General features: G+C 58.3%; 1 protein-coding gene across 1 annotated transcript in view; it reads right to left on the bottom strand.

Annotated features, from left to right (window-relative positions):
- FANK1 (fibronectin type III and ankyrin repeat domains 1) overlaps positions 1 to 18,963 on the bottom strand; it is a 71,368-nt gene that overhangs the window by 5,819 nt on the left and 46,586 nt on the right. The window contains exons 3-7 of the mRNA XM_056106719.1: positions 13,587 to 13,764; positions 11,606 to 11,730; positions 3,467 to 3,548; positions 2,828 to 2,902; positions 1,906 to 1,971 (exon numbers count right to left, since the gene is read on the bottom strand). Coding sequence (XP_055962694.1) covers positions 1,906 to 1,971; positions 2,828 to 2,902; positions 3,467 to 3,548; positions 11,606 to 11,730; positions 13,587 to 13,764 — 526 coding nt within the window. The remainder of the gene's footprint in view (positions 1 to 1,905; positions 1,972 to 2,827; positions 2,903 to 3,466; positions 3,549 to 11,605; positions 11,731 to 13,586; positions 13,765 to 18,963) is intronic.

Genomic DNA, 18,963 nt, shown 5'->3' with positions numbered 1-18,963 from the left:
GCCAGTTAAAGTTTTTGCTGGTCCTATGTAAGGAACTCAGGGAAAAAAACTGATAAATGCGGACATCAGGCTTGCCACCCAGCTATAAGATGAATGTCCCTGTATATTTTTAAATCTTTATCTCATCTCCCGGTCCATTTCTCCTGGCTTTCGACTATAAATTTCTTCCTCCTCTCAAACTTTTTCACGCGCTTTTGTTTCCGTCATATTTATGACTCGCTGCTGTCACTGGGAGAATCCTTTACCTTGCAGCTGTCTGCGTTATTGAAGCCCTACCTCTCAGTTCCCCCAGTTCCACGAGTAGGTTCCCTGGGGTCCTGCAAGAAGAGCACCACACCTGCTTCCGTTTCTTCTCGAGCTCATCCTTCTTCCGAAACACCGGCCTGGACACCATCCATAGTGCTTGTCGTCACCGCAGGCCTGGCCTGGGTCACTGCGTTTTTCCCGCATTAGCTCACGATGTTCAGGGGGTGTGCTGTGGGTCCTGTGCTCCTGGGGACACCAAGCCAACGCCCTCCTAGGGTCGCTGATATTTGGAGGTGGGGGGTGGAGTCACTCCGGGCGGTGCTCAGGGGGTGATTCCAAACGTTGCGGTGCTGGGGGATTGAGCCTGAGCTTCCTGCATCCAGAAGCTGCTGTCACAGCCCTTTGCACCGTGTCCCAGTACCGAGTAGCCTCAGTACCGAGTCCTACAGGCCTTTGTTGTCCCGTCAAGGGCACTTCTGCATGCCCGGAGTCCGGGCATCCTCAGGCCCTAGCGGCCCTGGGCACGGTTTGGTGGGTAGAACTTGGTGCACTGGCTCCTTCCAGCAAGGACCTGGGTAGTCTCTGAGTTTCTGATCGAGGGTGATGGGTGGCTTCAGTTTTCCCAGGGAAACTACCCATTTCCATCACTTACAAGAATCTTCGTGTCCGTGGGGACGCGTGTTCTCCTTCCAGGGTGGCTTCTTTTGTGCATTTTTTTTCCCTTTTTCCTTTCTTCTTGGTTTCTCACAAATGGGCCCAGCTGATGGCAGCGGTGTTTGAGTCACTTTTCTCCACCAATTCCTACTTTCATTTCCATTCTTTCCCTTTGTCATCCTCTTCGAGTTATTTTCTTCCTTTTTAAAATTACCGTCGTTTCTTTTTTAGTTTTCGCTCCAAATTACCCACGAGCTATTAGGAGACGTGCCTTTTGAACCTGCGTGTTCTCTGCTTCCCGCTGTGGCTGGCCACACGTGGCCAGCACCTGCTGGTGCCTCTCCTCAGACACGGGTCTGCGGGTGGACACTGCAGTGTCGGTGTGGGTCAGGGCGATGCTTTCTGTGTCCCACACACACAGGTGGGGGCCCCTCACCAACCGTTCCTCCATCTGAAGCAGGAAGCCTTGAGAGTTAGGATGTAATTTTGGTTGGGGGCCACACTTGGCAGTGTTCAGGGCTTACTTCTGACTCTACATTCAGGGGTCCCTCCTGGTGATGCTCAGAGAAAGAAGCACTTGGGGTGCCGGGGGTTGACTCCGGGAGGGCAGCACGCAGAGCCAGTGCCCAGCCACTCTCATACCGCACTGGCCCCGTGGTTCTGTCTTCGGTGGCTCCTGGTCGCTTCCGAGCACGACCTCTGCTGCTGGTGTCACAGAGGCTGCAGGGCAGGGGCTCCCCGAGGGGCGGGGGTGGGGGACTCAGGTACTCGGGGGTCTCATCACCCGCTGCGTTTAGGTGGCCCTGGCACACAGACAACCCAGGAACATCCTGGGGAAGGAGGGACTAAGGAGTCAACCGGATAAGCCACAAGCTTCACTCTCTGGGGTAAGACCTACCCAGTCTCGGGGCTGTCGAGAACAGCCACCCCAAACGGGGGGGGGGGTCAGGTAGCCTCCAGGCATCAGCCCTGCGGCCCCTGGGGTGGGGGGCATCTCCCGCCTACCTGTCCTTACCACTCCCATTCTTTATGTTCACGTCTGTTCCATTCGAAAGCAGGATCTTCACAAGGCTGAAAGAAGCCACCAGAATGTCACACTGGGCCGGAAGCCCGTGAAATAGGACACGACTTGAGGCCTGTCTCCAAAACACTTTCCTCCAACTGGCTTTAAGTCAGGCGTTACCAAGTCCCAGAGTTTCACACATGCACACACATGACACACACACATGCACACATGACACACACGTACACACGCACACGTACGAATACACATGCACACAAACGCACATGAACACATGCACACACAGACAAGCACACACGCACACATGCATACATGTACACACACATGCGCGTGGACACACATGCACACACATTCACATGCACGCACATTCACATGCGCACACATTCACACACATAAACATACAAGCACCACGCTATGATTTTTCACCCTTTCCAAGAATTCTTCATTAAAAAAGCACGACCACAAAACACCGGTCAGACTATCAGAAGTAATTTGCTGTCCTTCTGATGACCACTAGGAGCACTTTTACAGGGTACCCAGAGAAAAGTCATCTCTACTTTTTTGAAAATGGCATCGTGACAAAATGTCAACATCAAAAACTGGCTTGCCTGATGGCGTGTCTCTGTATGGAGCCAGAACCATGGCGCGAATGCACGAGGCCCTGACCCGGCCAGGGTTCAGGTTCCTACCCCCCACTTTATTTTTAAAAGACGCTCCAGACATACACACGCACACATACACACACACACAGACACGCACACACGCACAAGCACACGCGCGTTTCCCAGGACCTCTGAAACATCCGCCCGTCTACACAAGCGGCTTCCTCTCTTCCTTGGGCACCGCCCAAGCCCACGTCCCCTGCCCTCTTTGGGTCCTGTGAGGGTGAGGCGCCCCGAGTCGTACCTGGTGTAACCTTTCTGCGCGGCGACCATGAGGGCAGTGAAGCCAAACTTATTGGGCACATCGACCTGGATGTTGCTGCCGGGAGACATGGGGTCACTGCCCGCCTGTGCCCGGGGCCGCCCACCCCCACTCCCGCCAGGCCGTTCACTTCCCATGGGCCGAGACGGTCCGAGTGGCCGCTGCACGGGGCCCCGACCCACAGGGCCTGCAATGGCCAGTGTCACGGGGCCAGTGCTGGCCCCGGTTGGGGAGTGGCCCGGAGCTGGTGATGCCTCCGTCTCATCTGCAGTGAGGTGTGGGCGTGGAGGGCTGGGGGCAGTGACAGCCCCCCCACATGCATCAAACGATGCTGGGCTAGGACAGTGACCGAAAGCGGCGGGTCCTCTTGGGTGCACGCCCGCGGCTGGAGGTTCCACTTTGGAGTCAGCTTCACAGGTGGGAGAATTTTCAGACAATCGGGCAAACCATAGCTTGCAATTTTTAAAATAGGGGCCACATCTGATGGTACCAGCTGGGGGACGCGGGGCTGGGCCCCAACAGCGGCTGACCCCTCGGGGTCACTTCCCCAGCACCTCGGCCTGCGTTTCTAGGCCCCTGAGGGGTGACAGAAACCACAGGACAACTGCGGGCCGAGCTCACCCTCCTTGAAGCATCCGAACCAGCAAGTCCTCATCATTCACACTGACGGCACGGTGGAAGTGTTCGCTGCTTATGGGCTCTCCTGGGGAAGAGACCTTGTCAGCAGGGGGAGGGGCGTCCAGCCTCTCGGCCCACCCCCGACCAGGGCTGATGCCTGTGCCCAAAGCCAGGAAGGCACTGACTGTCTGATGGTTCCTGGCTAGTCTGACAGTTCCTGGCTAATCTGATGATTCCTGCCTAGTCTGACGGTTCCTGGCTAATCTGATGGTTCCTGGCTAGTCTGACGGTTCCTGGCTAATCTGACGGTTCCTGGCTAATCTGACGGTTCCTGGCTAGTCTGACGGTTCCTGGCTAGTCTGACGGTTCCTGGCTAGTCTGACGGTTCCTGGCTAGTCTGACGGTTCCTGGCTAGTCTGACGGTTCCTGACTAGTCTGACGGTTCCTGGCTAGTCTGACGGTTCCTGGGTAATCTGACGATTCCTGCCTAGTCTGACGGTTCCTGACTAGTCTGACGGTTCCTGGCTAATCTGACGGTTCCTGGCTAGTCTGACGGTTCCTGGCTAGTCTGACGGTTCCTGGCTAGTCTGGCGGTTCCTGCCTAGTCTGACGGTTCCTGGCTAATCTGACGGTTCCTGGCTAATCTGACGGTTCCTGCCTAGTCTGACGGTTCCTGGCTAATCTGACGGTTCCTGACTAGTCTGACGGTTCCTGGCTAGTCTGACGGTTCCTGGCTAGTCTGACGGTTCCTGCCTAGTCTGACGGTTCCTGGCTAGTCTGACGGTTCCTGGCTAGTCTGACGGTTCCTGCCTAGTCTGACGGTTCCTGGCTAGTCTGACGGTTCCTGGCTAGTCTGACGGTTCCTGGCTAGTCTGACGGTTCCTGGCTAATCTGACGATTCCTGCCTAGTCTGACGGTTCCTGGCTAGTCTGACGGTTCCTGGCTAGTCTGACGGTTCCTGACTAGTCTGACGGTTCCTGGCTAGTCTGACGGTTCCTGGCTAATCTGACGGTTACTGGCTAATCTGACGGTTCCTGCCTAGTCTGACGGTTCCTGGCTAGTCTGACGGTTCCTGGCTAATCTGACGGTTCCTGGCTAGTCTGACGGTTCCTGGCTAGTCTGACGGTTCCTGGCTAATCTGACGGTTCCTGGCTAATCTGACGATTCCTGCCTAGTCTGACGGTTCCTGGCTAATCTGACGGTTCCTGGCTAATCTGACGATTCCTGCCTAGTCTGACGGTTCCTGGCTAGTCTGACGGTTCCTGGCTAGTCTGACGGTTCCTGGCTAGTCTGACGGTTCCTGGCTAGTCTGACGGTTCCTGGCTAGTCTGACGGTTCCTGGCTAATCTGACGGTTCCTGGCTAGTCTGACGGTTCCTGGCTAGTCTGACGGTTCCTGACTAGTCTGACGGTTCCTGCCTAGTCTGACGGTTCCTGGCTAATCTGACGGTTCCTGGCTAGTCTGACGGTTCCTGGCTAATCTGACGGTTCCTGGCTAATCTGACGGTTCCTGGCTAATCTGACGGTTCCTGCCTAGTCTGACGGTTCCTGGCTAGTCTGACGGTTCCTGGCTAGTCTGACGGTTCCTGGCTAATCTGACGGTTCCTGGCTAGTCTGACGGTTCCTGGCTAGTCTGACGGTTCCTGCCTAGTCTGACGGTTCCTGGCTAGTCTGACGGTTCCTGACTAGTCTGACGGTTCCTGGCTAATCTGACGGTTCCTGGCTAATCTGACGGTTCCTGGCTAGTCTGACGGTTCCTGACTAGTCTGACGGTTCCTGGCTAGTCTGACGGTTCCTGGCTAGTCTGACGGTTCCTGCCTAGTCTGACGGTTCCTGGCTAATCTGACGGTTCCTGACAAGTCTGACGGTTCCTGGCTAATCTGACGGTTCCTGGCTAGTCTGATGGTTCCTGACTAGTCTGACGGTTCCTGGCTAGTCTGATGGTTCCTGACTTGTCTGATGGTTCCTGGCTAGTCTGATGGTTCCTGGCTAGTCTGATGGTTCCTGGCTAGTCTGATGGTTCCTGCCTAGTCTGATGGTTCCTGGCTAATCTGATGGTTCCTGACAAGTCTGATGGTTCCTGGCTAATCTGATGGTTCCTGACAAGTCTGATGGTTCCTGACTAGTCTGATGGTTCCTGGCTAGTCTGATGGTTCCTGGCTAGTCTGATGGTTCCTGCCTAGTCTGATGGTTCCTGGCTAATCTGATGGTTCCTGGCTAGTCTGATGGTTCCTGGCTAGTCTGATGGTTCCTGGCTAGTCTGATGGTTCCTGGCTAGTCTGATGGTTCCTGGCTAGTCTGACGGTTCCTGGCTAGTCTGACGGTTCCTGGCTAGTCTGACGGTTCCTGGCTAGTCTGACGGTTCCTGGCTAATCTGACGGTTCCTGGCTAGTCTGACGGTTCCTGGCTAGTCTGACGGTTCCTGGCTAGTCTGACGGTTCCTGCCTAGTCTGACGGTTCCTGGCTAGTCTGACGGTTCCTGGCTCGTCTGACGGTTCCTGCCTAGTCTGACGGTTCCTGGCTAGTCTGACGGTTCCTGACTAGTCTGACGGTTCCTGGCTAATCTGACGGTTCCTGGCTAGTCAGACGGTTCCTGCCTAGTCTGACGGTTCCTGGCTAGTCTGACGGTTCCTGACTAGTCAGACGGTTCCTGGCTAGTCTGACGGTTCCTGGCTAGTCTGACGGTTCCTGGCTAGTCTGACGGTTCCTGGCTAATCTGATGATTCCTGGCTAGTCTGACGGTTCCTGGCTAGTCTGACGGTTCCTGGCTAGTCTGATGGTTCCTGCCTAGTCTGATGGTTCCTGGCTAATCTGATGGTTCCTGGCTAGTCTGATGGTTCCTGGATAGTCTGACAGTTCCTGGCTAATCTGATGGTTCCTGGCTAATCTGATGGTTCCTGGCTAATCTGATGATTCCTGGCTAGTCTGATGGTTCCTGGCTCTTCTGATGGTTCCTGGCTAGTCTGATGGTTTCTAACTAGTTTGATGGTTCCTGACTAGTCCGATGGTTCCTGGCTAGTCGGATGGCCCCTCGCTAGTCTGGCAAGCACCTCTTCCATTTCTTGCCTGGAGCGTTTTCCCCCTTCCAAGGATGCTACACTGGGCAAAGCCCCCTAACGCTGTGGCATGATTCTGACATCTGGAAGGTCATCCTTGTGGGTTATCAGACTAAATGAACATGTCTCACACGCCCAGGAAAGCTCTGGAATCATCTCGACATGCTGGTCCCATGCACCAACGAGCTGCCAAACTGCTTTGCCCTCAAACCCAGCGTGAGCAGCTCAAGTGCCAAGTCCAGAGCTCCCCACGGTGCCGCCACCTTGCACCCTCGGGGCCAGCGGTAGCAGCAGGGGCCCGGGGAAGGCACAGTGATGGAGGGGGACCGGGAGGCGAGTCTGGGGACAGGAGGAAGCCCTGGTTCCAGCACACGGAGGCTCCCATGCCAACACCGGCAGCATCGGCCCAGCATGGCCCAGCAAGCTCCCCGCAGGCGGCCGACAGCATGCAATGCGGCCACTGCTTCAGAGCAAACAGCAAACACGCTCCCTGCTCCAGGCGAGGGTCACCCACACCCAGAAAGCAGCCGCTAGGAACCACACAACACAGGCACGGAACAGGAAGGGCAACAGGGGCTGGCCAGGCGGGGGCACCAGCTCTGTGAGGATAAGAAGCGGAGGGAGCAGCATCACCAGCCCAGCCAATCAGGAGCCGCCCTCACAGCCCGGGAGGAGACAGGAGCGTGGAGGGAGGGAGCACGCAAGGAGCACGAGAGGAGCATGCAGGGAGGACGCAGGGAGGATGAAGGGAGCACGTAGGGAGGATGCAGGGAGGATGAAGGGAGCACGCAGGGAGCAAGCAGGGAGGATGCAGGGAACACGCAGGGAGCACGCGGGGAGCAAGCAGGGAGGACGCAGGGAGAATGAAGGGAGCACGCAGGGAGCAAGCAGGGAGGATGCAGGGAACACACAGGGAACACGCAGGGAGGATGCAGGGAACACACAGGGAGCACGCAGGGAGGATGCAGGGAACACGCAGGGAGCACGCAGGGAGCACGCGGGGAGCACTCGGGGAGCACGCGGGGAGCAAGCAGGGAGGACGCAGGGAGGATGAAGGGAGCACGCAGGGAGCAAGCAGGGAGGATGCAGGGAACACACAGGGAGCACGCAGGGAGCACGCAGGGAGCACGTGGGGAGCACGCGGGGAGCATGCAGGGAGGACACAGGGAGGATGCAGGGAGCATGCAGCGAGCATGCGGGGAGGACACAGGGAGCACATGGGGAGGACACAGGGAACACATAGGGAGCACGTGGAAGCATACAGGGAAGACGCGGGAAGCACACAAGGAACACACAGGGAGGACACAGGAAGCAGGCAGGGAGCACGGAGGGGGGAGGCAGAGAGCACTTGGAGGACGAGGGAGCACGCAGGATGCAGAACACATGTGCCCAAGCAGGGCCCGAGAGGGGCAGAGCAGCTTCCCTGTACTCTCTCCCGGTGCAGTCCCGGGCACTCACGCTGCCCGCTGACCCTCCGCTCCTGTGCTGACCGCTTCTGGCGCTCAGGCACCAAGTGAGGTCCAAGCCTTGGGTCCAGCTGGGGGTTCGAGCCTGCCCCTTCCCTCTGCCTCTTACACTGTAGACCCACTTCCAGGCTCCCTTATTCTGGGTGCTCCAGAAACTGCCCAGCCCACCTCTGCTCCTGCAGCATGGCCCAGGCCACCCCGGGGCTCACCCCAGGGCGTCACTCCAGTGGACAATCGGCGTGCAGGCTCCTTGCCGAGGGGACCAGGGTCCTCCAGAAGAGATGAGGAAGGGAGGGAAGAAGGAAGAAGGGAAGATGGGAAGGGGGAGGAGGGAGCGTGGTACAAAGGGAGGGAGGAGGGAGGCAGAAGAGAGAGAGGCACAAGGCACCAGCTCACTCACTGCAGGAAACCGCCACCACCCAGAGGGCCGCTAAGGGGTCACTGGGTGAGATGCCACAGAAACGGAGCACAGGGCACAGGAGCACGGGGCAGCGGGGACGGAGCTGGCCTTGCGCAGTGGACCCAGTTTGGTGCCCGGCACCCCGGATGATTCTCCGAGCCCCACCAGGAGGGATCCCTGAGCTCAGAGCTGGGAGTCGGCCCTGAGCACCACTGGGTGTGACCTAAAAGCAGAAACAAAAGAACAAAACTCTTCAATTAACTTTCACGATCACGATCATGATCACGACCATCCTGTTGTTCGTCGATTGCCTCGAGCAGGCCCCAGTAACGTCTCCTTCATCCTAGCCCTGAGATTTTTTAAAATGTGCCATATTCAAGTCTCTTCCAGGCTTAGGAGAATGAGACCCATCCTTGTTACTGGTATTTGGCATATTGGGTACGCCACAGGGAGTTTGCCAGACTCTGCCGTGTGGGCAGGTTCCATTCGGTAGCCTGCCAGGTTGTCCAAAGCAAGAATGAGATAGTAAGATGTTGCGCGGCTGCGAATTAACTTTGAAAAAATAAAAACACTTTCTTTATAGTTTCTGCAAATTAGGTTTAAGAAAATCAAGTTTCAGAACCGGATCCTCTTATGCTTGCCCACGGCTGTGGCAATGTCGTGTTTCTCTAAATCCGATCTAAAAGACACATTTATGAGCTGAGCACAGGCAGTGAGAACAGTGGCGGCAGGACCCGAGACAGCGTGAGCGTGCGTCTGAGAGAGGTTTGCTTCTCTGGGTGTGTAAATATTTCTACTTAAGAAATTAATTATGAGAGACGATAAAAACAGTCAACTCTAAAACAAAAAGAAAATCCTTCCCTTCTGGCGAGAAACTCAGTTCTGCCACGGGAGGCCCTGGCGTCGGTTTAGGGGGTGCCCACGGGGCAGAGAACCCGCCTGGACACGGGGCAAGGGTCAGGTCACAAGCAGTGACCCTGGGCTGATTCCTGTTTGCTTCCCTGGTCATAAAGTCAAGCCAGAGCCAGAGACATAGTACAGAGGGGAAGGTGCTTGCCCTGCACGCGGCCGACCCAGGCTTGATCCCCGGAACCCCATTTGGTCCCCCGAGCACCACCAAAGTGATCCCTGAATGCAGAGCCCCGAGGAGCCTCTGAGCACAGCCGGGTGTAGCCAAAACAAATAAATATCAAAAAATAAATTCAACCCTGGCGCCAGAGCGACAGTACCGCGGGTAGGCATTTGCCTGGCACACGGCCGGCCAGAGTTCGACTCCCGGCATCCCATATGGTCCCCCGAGCACTGCCAGGAGAGATTCCCGGGTGCAGAGCCAGGAGTAACCCTGAGCATCACCGGGTATGGCTCAAAAATTAAAAATAAACAAATTAATAAAATGAAACCCAAACTAAACCCAACCCAAGTTAAAACTTTTTAAAAACACCGTTTTGTCAGCCTCCGCAGAGCCACACGATTCTCCTCTTCCGGTCCCCACACCGCCCTCAGCCCCAGGCTGCAAGTACAGTCTCGAGCACATGGGGCTGGGACACTGGGGGCGAGTGCGAGACCCCCTGCACCACACCCGGTTCCCCCGACACCGCCAGGTGGGACCCCTGAGCACAGAGGCTGGAGTAAGCACTGCCAGGTGTGGCCCAAACTACCTCAAAACTGAGCCAGGAAAGACAAGACAGATGCCCCTAGTGGGTGCCTGGGAGCACTGAAGAGTGAGCCCTGACCAGCTAGGTGTGGCTCAGACACACCCCAAGAGGTCCTTGCAGGGTGCGCCCCGGCAGCCCCGAGACTGCAGGGATTAAGGGCAGCAGCCTGACACCAGCAGGTGAAAGGCAGTCTGAGTGCTTGTGGGTCCATGATGCGCCCACGGGGGCGACAGGCCTGGGGTCTGAGTCGCCGCCGGGGTCCAGAGAGCCCCCATCCTTTACCTGGGGGCAGGAGGTGGGCCGCAGCCCTGACTCCAAGTGCGTGCTTTGAGAGTCATTAAAACGCTTCCCAGCCAAATGCAAATCCCCAGTCCACAGCTGGCCCTTTCTCTCGCCTGTTTGGTACAATGTGCACATTTTCCAGTCTTTGTTCAGCAAGATCTGCCTCCTTCAGAGAATCTGCGGGGACAGGAGGCCCCAAGCAGGCCTGGAGGGCGGGCAGGGGGGACAGGCCCCCTACTGCCGCCCAAAGAGCCCAGTAAGCTGGGCAGGAAGGAGGAGGCGGGGCGGGCAGGGTCCTCGCCAGACCCCCCCGCCTATGCCCAGGAAGTCTTGCCCCCTTCACGGCCCATGGACCGTGGGGCAGTGGCCCCTCCTGGTCAGTTGAGCCCCTGGAACGCAGCAACCCAAGGGGTCCCCAGGGAAGCCCCTCACCTGCCCCTCCCTTCGGCGGCCACCCCCGCCCCTCACTGAGGAGTCCCAGAATCCAAACCGCCTGCGATCCACACTAGGGTTTCCGCAGGGAGACACTCGGAGGACACCAGTGAAGGTCACAGAACAGAAGGCAGTGAGTCAACTCTGAGAGCGCAGTTCTGCACAGACCCAAGACTCCTCCGTCCCCTCGGTGCCCGGCGGGCCACGGGTCCGAGCATTTGCGCTTTCAGAGAATTCAAGTCCTCGGAGGGCCCTGGACACACACACACACACACACACACACACACACACACACACACACACGGCTCTAAAGTCCCTGTGACCGGGAGCCTGAGCTGGTACCAGGGTGAGGCTCGGCCATGCATGCAGCTGACCCGGCACCCCCAGAGTGACCCTGAGCACAGAGGCAGGCAGGGCCCCCGGGGGGGCTGCCAGGTGTGACCTCGCCCCCCACCCTAAAACAAGATCCCCAGCAGGAAGCTACACACCTTAACCCCAGGGTGCAGGGGGTTGGGGGCCAGAGGCAGGGCAGCCCCTCGGGAGCTGGGGGCTACATGGGGGGAGGTGGGGACACCTGTCCTCAACCTGGGGTGGGGGCACAGATCAGCAGCTGCTGCACCCGCGGCCCCCCAAGAGTCAGACCTGAGTCCCCGTGCTTGTACTCAAGGGGGCTGAGGGGAGGGGGGGGCCTCACTCACCCACACCCCCAGCTCTGCTTTCTTAGAGAGGCGACACCCCCCCCCAACACACACACAAAACACACACCACCCCAGCCAGACACTTCTTCCCTGTCCTGGGCCGGAAGTGGGGTCCTGGGGGCTCCGGAACCGAGCCGGGGGTCCACATACTCACTGGTGGTGGACACGGAGACCACGGGGCTGTACTCGCACTCTCCTGAGGGGCTGGTCACTCTCAGCCGGAACCTGTACACCGTGCGGGGCTCCAGGCCCTCCACCACGTGCTTGGTCGAGTAGCCCCTGGACGAGAGGGGACACGGGCAGGTGGGCACCCCGCCCCACGCCCGCCCCGCCCTGCCCAGCGCCGGCTGTCCGGAGCCTTCCAGCCCCTGGACACTGCAGGTGACCCTCGCCGGGTCTTCTCAAGCAACCCCCATCTCATCCACACCAAGCCGTGCCCCCCCCCTCTCCGGGGCCCTTCCCACGACTCCCCCGGCCACCGTCTCCATCACACCTGGGTTTCAGTCTCTGTCTCCGAGACCATGTGCCCAGCACGAGGCACAGGGGAGTGGGCAGGGGCGCCCGCGTGGGTGGGGACGGGGAGGGGCGGGGGACAGAAAGGGGATTGCCTCCAGCCGAGGGGGTGAGGCTTGCCCTGCGCTGAGGGACCTGCAGAAGGCAGGGAGCACGGTGGGGGGCACCGGGGGCCACTGGGGTCTCCAAGCGCCAGGCTGAATGACGGTCCCCTCCCCCAGTACCCAGCCAGGAGTAACCCTGGGCACCGCCAGGTGTGGCCCCAAAGTCCAAGGAGGAAAAAGGAAAAAGGAAGTGAAGCCGCCAGCAGGGGGGTGGGGGGGAGGAAGGGCGGAGGAGAAGGAGGGAGCCCCCACCCCGGACCCCCGCTCGCAGCCCCTCTGCTGCAGGGCAACCAGGAAGGTACTCGGGGTCTTCCCCCAGCACCCACAAACAAGCACCACCAGCCTTGGGGGGTAGCCCGAGGCAGAGCTGGGGGTCCTGGGCGGGTTCTCGGGCCTCCCCCAGGCCAGGAGCCCCTTCCCCAGATGCGGCCGCTGAGATGCAGAAGAGCCTGGAGGCCGCCGGGCGGGCGAAGGCGCGGTCTCGCGGCCCCACCTAGTGGCGAGTCAGAGCACTGCGGGCTGAGCGCGCCCTCCTCTGCAGCCGGGAGCCGGACCCTGGTGGACAGGGGCTCGCCTGCCCCGCGGACACTGTGGGCCCCGCCAGGTCAAGAGCAGAGGAGGAGCCCGGCAGTGAGCCAGTGCTGGGCCTAGGCGGGCACGAGACGTGCCGTGGACACCCAGCGTCCCCCAACTCGGGTCCTAGGCCAAGCAGACCACAGCAGCGATGGGGCGGGGAGACCAGGCTGGCCTATAGACTGACCGCGTCCTAGCCCGGCCCCAGAGGGGATGGGGGGACATCCAGGGGAATTCCGGGGTCATTGCTTCCAACTAGATCAGCACCTCCGGCTTTCAAACGGCTCCTTGGCCCTCCCGCCGGCTGCCCCGGAACCGGGCACCACAGCCCTGGCAAGGGGGTGGACATGGTGGGGGGAAGCGTCTCCACCAAGCCCCTCACCCTTCACTGACCAGACTATCCCCAGAGAGCCACCCCCGCGTGCCTGCAGTGTCAGAGCTAGGATGGGGGGGGGGCGCATTGGGATGGAGCAAGCGGAAGCTCAGGGCACAGTGCTCGGGGCCAGGCCCCGGGAGGGGAGAGATAGCCCTGACCAGGGAAAGGTCCCAGTCAAGGGGGCACAGAGACAAAGGCCCCGGGGAGGGGACAGGAAGCCGGACGAGGAGGAGCAGGTGAGCTGGAGGGAGGTATCGAAGGAGCGGCCGGTCAGGGCACTGCCCAGAGCACAGATCCCTGGACCTGCCTGACCATATCAGGGGGGTCCTGGAGTCTGTGACCACCTGGACTCTACCCCTGCACATGCTGGGCTGGGACCCCCCTCCCCCGTCTCGAATATTCCGGGCGTCCAGCAGGGACGGAGGTCCCATCACGAAGGTGTCGCTAAGGTTTCTTCCCCAAGGCATCAAAACCACCGGGCACACGGATGCCTCGCGCCCGCCTCCAAGGAAGCCGCTTGTCCCAGCTAACGAAGGTTCAGAGCAGACGGGCCGAGACGCTGCACCTACGTATAAATGATACCGTAAGTGTGCGTTTTGGGGTCTTCTTCTTCGATGGAGAACCGGAGCCACTGGTCCTGGGGTCCCTGTCGCCTGGCTTTCTTGTCCAGGTCCCAGTACAGTTCGATACTGTGATGTGTGACTTTGCCCACGACAGGGGGATGAGGCTTTGAGGGTGGTGAGATTTCTGGGGAGATAAAGGAAGAGCGGGGAACAGGCTGTGAGGACTCGGGCGCCCTGGTCAGACGGCCCAGCGGCCAGGAAGGCATGTGTGGCCCCCCCTCCCCCTTTGCACCCCTGGACATGAGCCCTGCTGAGGAACCTCGGGCAAGCTGAGGGAGGGAGACAGCTCGGCAGCTGGGCAGGCCACCAACCTCTCCACCCACACAGAGAAGCGTCACCACTGCCAAAGGTCCTTGGGGCCACCAAACCAACCAGCCTGAGCCGCGGATAGATCCCATTTGCGATGGTCCAGTCGGTCGGCCAGTGACCCGCTGGGGACGGGAAAAGGCCGACGGGAGACACGGCTGGTCGGAGGGTCACGGGCGCCAGACAGGAGGCAACGTCTCTTCTGCATGAGAGCTCAGAGACTAGCCCAGGGGGACCCACAAGCTCTGACCTGCCCAGGATAAAGCCAAGCAGTGGACCAGGGGCGGGATGGACAGGACTCATGCCCAGGCCAGACGCTGCCTGGTGAGGAGTGAGGATCCAGTGGGGAGAGAGACGCACCCCCCCCCCCATCACCGGCCATCCTTCCGTGCCATCCCTGGGCGCTCTCCACGGAACCCAGAGCTCACGCGTGCGCACGCAGTTCCCAGTATACAGCAGGCGAGGTCGGCGCGGGGCCATCAGAGACGCTAGATCTGTCCCTATGCAGAATATCGTGTCCTTAAATAAAAGCAGGAGGCCTGGAGAGATTCAGGGAAGCCCGGGAGATGAGGGGCTTGCCTGTCTTGTGGCCGATCTGGGTTCAATCCCTGACACCCCATATGGTCCTGTGAGCCCCACCAGGAGTAAGCCCTGAACACCGTCAGGTGTGGCCCAAAACCAACCAACCAACCAAAAAAAAAATGAGCCAGAGGATGGCAGAGAGCTTTGAAACTGTCTCCCCATTTCAATGGACCCCCAGGGGACCCTCACAGTGGCAGGGACAGGGACAGCTGATCTCCAGCTGGTGTCCAGCCAACCCAGTCACGTGGCAGGTGGGTTTCCGTCCTCACAACATTTCATGCATTACACGTGCCTGTTCTTGGGGGGGAGCACAGGGTGGTCAGCACCACTGTTCAGGGGACACATGGGGGCAGGTGTATCTGCCTCGGGACAGCAGACGGCTCCCAGGCTGCGGGGCTCGAGGCCCTTCCACCCGGCCATGCCCTTGAGCATGCCACAGCCCTGGTCAGTAACTTTCCCAAGTTACTGGTCCCAACTTTGCCAGGCCACGCGTGAGTAATGGGCTGCCAGGACCTTTACTGCAGAACCTCCAGGGCCCGATTTCTTTACCTGGCGGGCATCAGATTATGCTTCCTTGCTGTGCCAGAGACAGACTGAAACGTTCCCACATTCCCACTCACTCACAGGGGCCCAGCACTCTTGCTCCGGGCAGAAGCCCTGCCACCAGGCACATCTTTTTTTTTTTTTTAAAGTAAGTAAAGGCCCTTTTTTTTTTAAAGTAAGTAAAGGCCCTCCCGTTGTTCATCGATTTGCTCGAGCGGGCCCAGTAACGTCTCCATTGGAGATTTTGTTGTTACTGTGTTTTGCATATCGAATACATCACAGGTGGCTTGCCAGGCTCTGCCGTGCGGGCGAGATGCTCTCGGTAGCTTGCCGGGCTCTCCGAGAGGGGCGGAGGAATCGAACTCGGGTCAGCCATGTTGGCTGTGTGCAAGGCAAATGCCCTACCGCTGTACTATCGCTCCCGCCCTTTTTTTAAAAATTTTTATTTATTTATTTATTTATTTATTTTGCTTTTTTTGGGTCACACCCGGCAATGCACAGGGGTTACTCCTGGCTCATGCACTCAGGAATCACTCCTGGCGGTGCTCCGGAGACCCTATGGGATGCTGGGAATCGAACCCAGGTTGGCCACGTGCAAGGCAAACGCCCTACCCGCTGTGCTATCTCTCCAGCCCCAAGGCACATCTTTTAGAAGGACTTTTGCTTCTTTGCATCGGCATCATAGTCCAGACTTCACCGTTTAGTTGTGATCACGCCACAACTCAGTTTAAATATTTAACTTTTCTTGAAATAACTAGCGGGAAGGAGAGGGGGAATTTTTATTTTTTTTTTTTAAATCGTGCCTGGTTCCTCTTTCCATCCTGGAAATTTTTTCTCAAAACTTTGTCCCCCCACTTGGGACTGGAGAGATAGCACAGCGGGGAGGGCGTTTGCCTTGCACGCGGCCGACCCGGGTTCGATTCCCAGCATCCCATAGGGTCCCCTGAGCACCGCCAGGAGTAACTCCTGAGTGCAGAGCCAGGAGTAACCCCTGTGCATCGCCGGGTGTGACCCAAAAAAAGCAAAAAAAAAAAAAAAAACTTTGTCACGCACCAAGAAAGGGGGGTGGAGGGGAACCGGGGTGGCCAGGTCCCAGGTGGGCGCTCGCCGGCAGTCACGCGAGGATTGATGACGGCGCCGAGCGCGTGTGCAGAGCTTTTCCTCGGAAAGTTCTTATGCAAATCTGACACATCCAACACGTTTATGCCGCTGCTGTGGTCTGCCACTGAGTCATAAATCACGTGAGTGTGAAACTTAGAAGCTCCCACCCACATCCCCCTCTTGGCTCCGTGGTCATGAAGACGGGGTGAAATATGACACGCGAGAACAACAGAAATCTGCTTTTTAAAAAGCCATCATTTACCGATGATGGGTTTAAGCACAAGACACTGGGAAGAGTAAAGTAGACCGCTGAATATTAATTGGGCCCCTGCTAGCTAGACTTCAAAAGATAATAAGAATAAAAGGGTGTAAGAACAGAAATGCGCCAGCCCCCTCCACAGACTCCAAGAGGAGCTGGGAAAAACTCAGATTACTCCGGGTCCCCGTGATTGGCAGTGTCCCCTTATTTCAACAAGCGACAGAGCACTTGTGACCAGCGTGGGCCCCTGGAGGCAGCCGCTGGCCTGGTCTGAGAAGTTCTCGCATGAGAAGCCAAGACGATGAAGCGAGAGAGCACGGGGCAGAAGCACGTGGCCGGGCCAGGCCTGGTCACTGGCACTGGGTATGGTCCTCCCGAGCACAACCAGGAGTCAGCCCTGAGCACAGAGCTAGGAGTCAGCCCTGAGCACCACCACGTGTGACTTAAAACACAAAATTAACAAATGTCGATGATTTTTTTTTAAACAGAGATGCATACCCTTATGATGGACACACAACCCCAAGGAGCCCGGTTGGAACATTCCTGTCCTGCCAAACTCACTCCATTTCCTGAGGTCCAAAAGCAAACGTCACCTGCATGCAGTTCCTGGCTCTGGGGGCAGCTGGGGCCCGGGGAAATGGCACCGTGGTGGGGACACTGGTGCCAACATGACTGTTCCCTCCACATTCCCTGCAGCTGGTCTGGACCCGACACCCGGGAACTCTGGAAACCAGCAGGCAGAGGTGGGGACCGTCATCTGTCTCGGAGTTTACAGTAGAAAGTCCCTCTGGGCACGAGGATCAGCAGCCGGGCTCACACCGGCCCCGTGGTGCGGATTCCTCCTGGCCCTCACAGACAAAGCCCGGCGCGCGGGAACCACCAAACCCCAGGCCATTCTCCGCCTTTCATAAAACGAACCCCACAGACCCCCAACGGTAATTTTTTCCATGAGAGCCAGCGGTTAATCATGATAACACGATTGAGAAAAATGTTTCTACTCGCCTCCAAGAAGGAAACAAGGTGAGATTTAAATACCTGTGAGGAGACCGCCCTGGGCCTCCTGGGGAGAGTTCGCGTCCAGCGCCCAGTAAGAAGGGCAACTCCACTGTCCATTCTGGGAGTTCGGCTAAGCTGAGCCCCAGGCCACGCGCCTGCCTTCCTCCCCAAGCCCCCGAGGGCCAGGCAGGGCCACGGCTGCTCAAGACAGATCGGAACAGCCAAGGGGGCCACACTCACAGTGTGAGGGGCTCAGACTTGCTCCTCCTCGATGCAGGGAGCAGATGGTGCTGGAAAACGAACCTGGTCCGGAACGTTTATCAGAACGTGTGTCAGGAGTTTGTGAATAGGGTCCACAGCTGCTCACTCAGCTCACCTGGGGGTCCCCACACTGCATCTCGACCCAGTGTGAGCAAGAAGAGGGGTGCAGAGTGCTGAGACCACTTTTCAAAGGGTCCCCTTCCAGTCTCAGGGGCCAGGGGGGTCCCTTGAGAGAATGAGCAGAGCTGACTCCAGCCGAGCTGGTGGGCAGAGGGTCCCCCTGTGCCGAGAACACTTCTGCGCTGCCTCCTGCTACGAGCCCGTCAGACACCAGCACGGACGTGGGACTTTCTTTCTCACAACCGTGAGCCTTGCAGAAAAAGCGGAGGCAGGGGGAGACTTTTGCCTCGTGTCTGGGGTTGCAACCAGGGAGGACGCCAAGACCCTTAGATCAGGGAGAAGGGGTCCCCCTCTTGCTGAAGCCGGCATCGACCTCTGAGGCAGTTAAGCCTCATAAGACTCCTGAGCCTTGGGGTGAATCAGATCACTTTAATAGCAAGAGACGACAGAATATCATTAGTTCCAGGACCTCGAGAGAGAGAAAACTTCATTCCTCACCCTCGGAAGGTAAATGGGAGTCTCCAAAGGTTGGAAGTTATGAATGAAAACATGGTGTAATTTTCTGTTCAACACCAAGGCATAATATTCGCCACCTTCTCAGCACTCCCAAACAGTTTCCTTTTCTCATTTCTAACCATGTTCCTTCCTCAACAGCTACAACGGTTTGCAATAAAGAGAGGGAACAAGAAGGGCTGGCGGGGTTGACCGTATCAAAACCAAGTTCTCGCCATCAATCTCCGCACACTCATTCGTTCCAAATGGGTGACCAGAGTATACAAGGGGAAATAAATCGTCCTTCCGTCGCCGGTTTGGATAGAACCAGAACCATAAATCGGGCATTAATTACAAACACGAGTCGTCGTTCTTGATGTTTGTCAGAAAAAACGCCCCGAACAGGACCCCCCTGGCTTCTGCGCTGGGCCCGGCCTGCCGTCTGCCCGTCGGTGGGCTCCATCACGCGAGCAGAGCACACTTCGGGGTCCTCGGTGTAAACAGTGGCCTGTCCAGGGGCCAGCACACATCCGAGGCAGCTGCCGAGTTGTGGCCGCCTCCCCGTCGGAGCGGAGGGAATCAGCCCCGAGACTGACTCCCCTCTCTGCGCCGGACCCCGGGCAACCAGGCTGGCAGGAGCACAAATCTCTCTCTTTCCCGGGG

Source organism: Sorex fumeus, unplaced genomic scaffold, assembly GCF_029834395.1.
Source record: "Sorex fumeus unplaced genomic scaffold, SorFum_2.1 ptg000142l, whole genome shotgun sequence".
In the NCBI taxonomy this organism is placed as follows: domain Eukaryota; kingdom Metazoa; phylum Chordata; class Mammalia; order Eulipotyphla; family Soricidae; genus Sorex; species Sorex fumeus.
The sequence above is the reverse complement of the archived record's forward strand: the minus strand, read 5'-3'. Positions and strand labels throughout refer to the sequence as shown.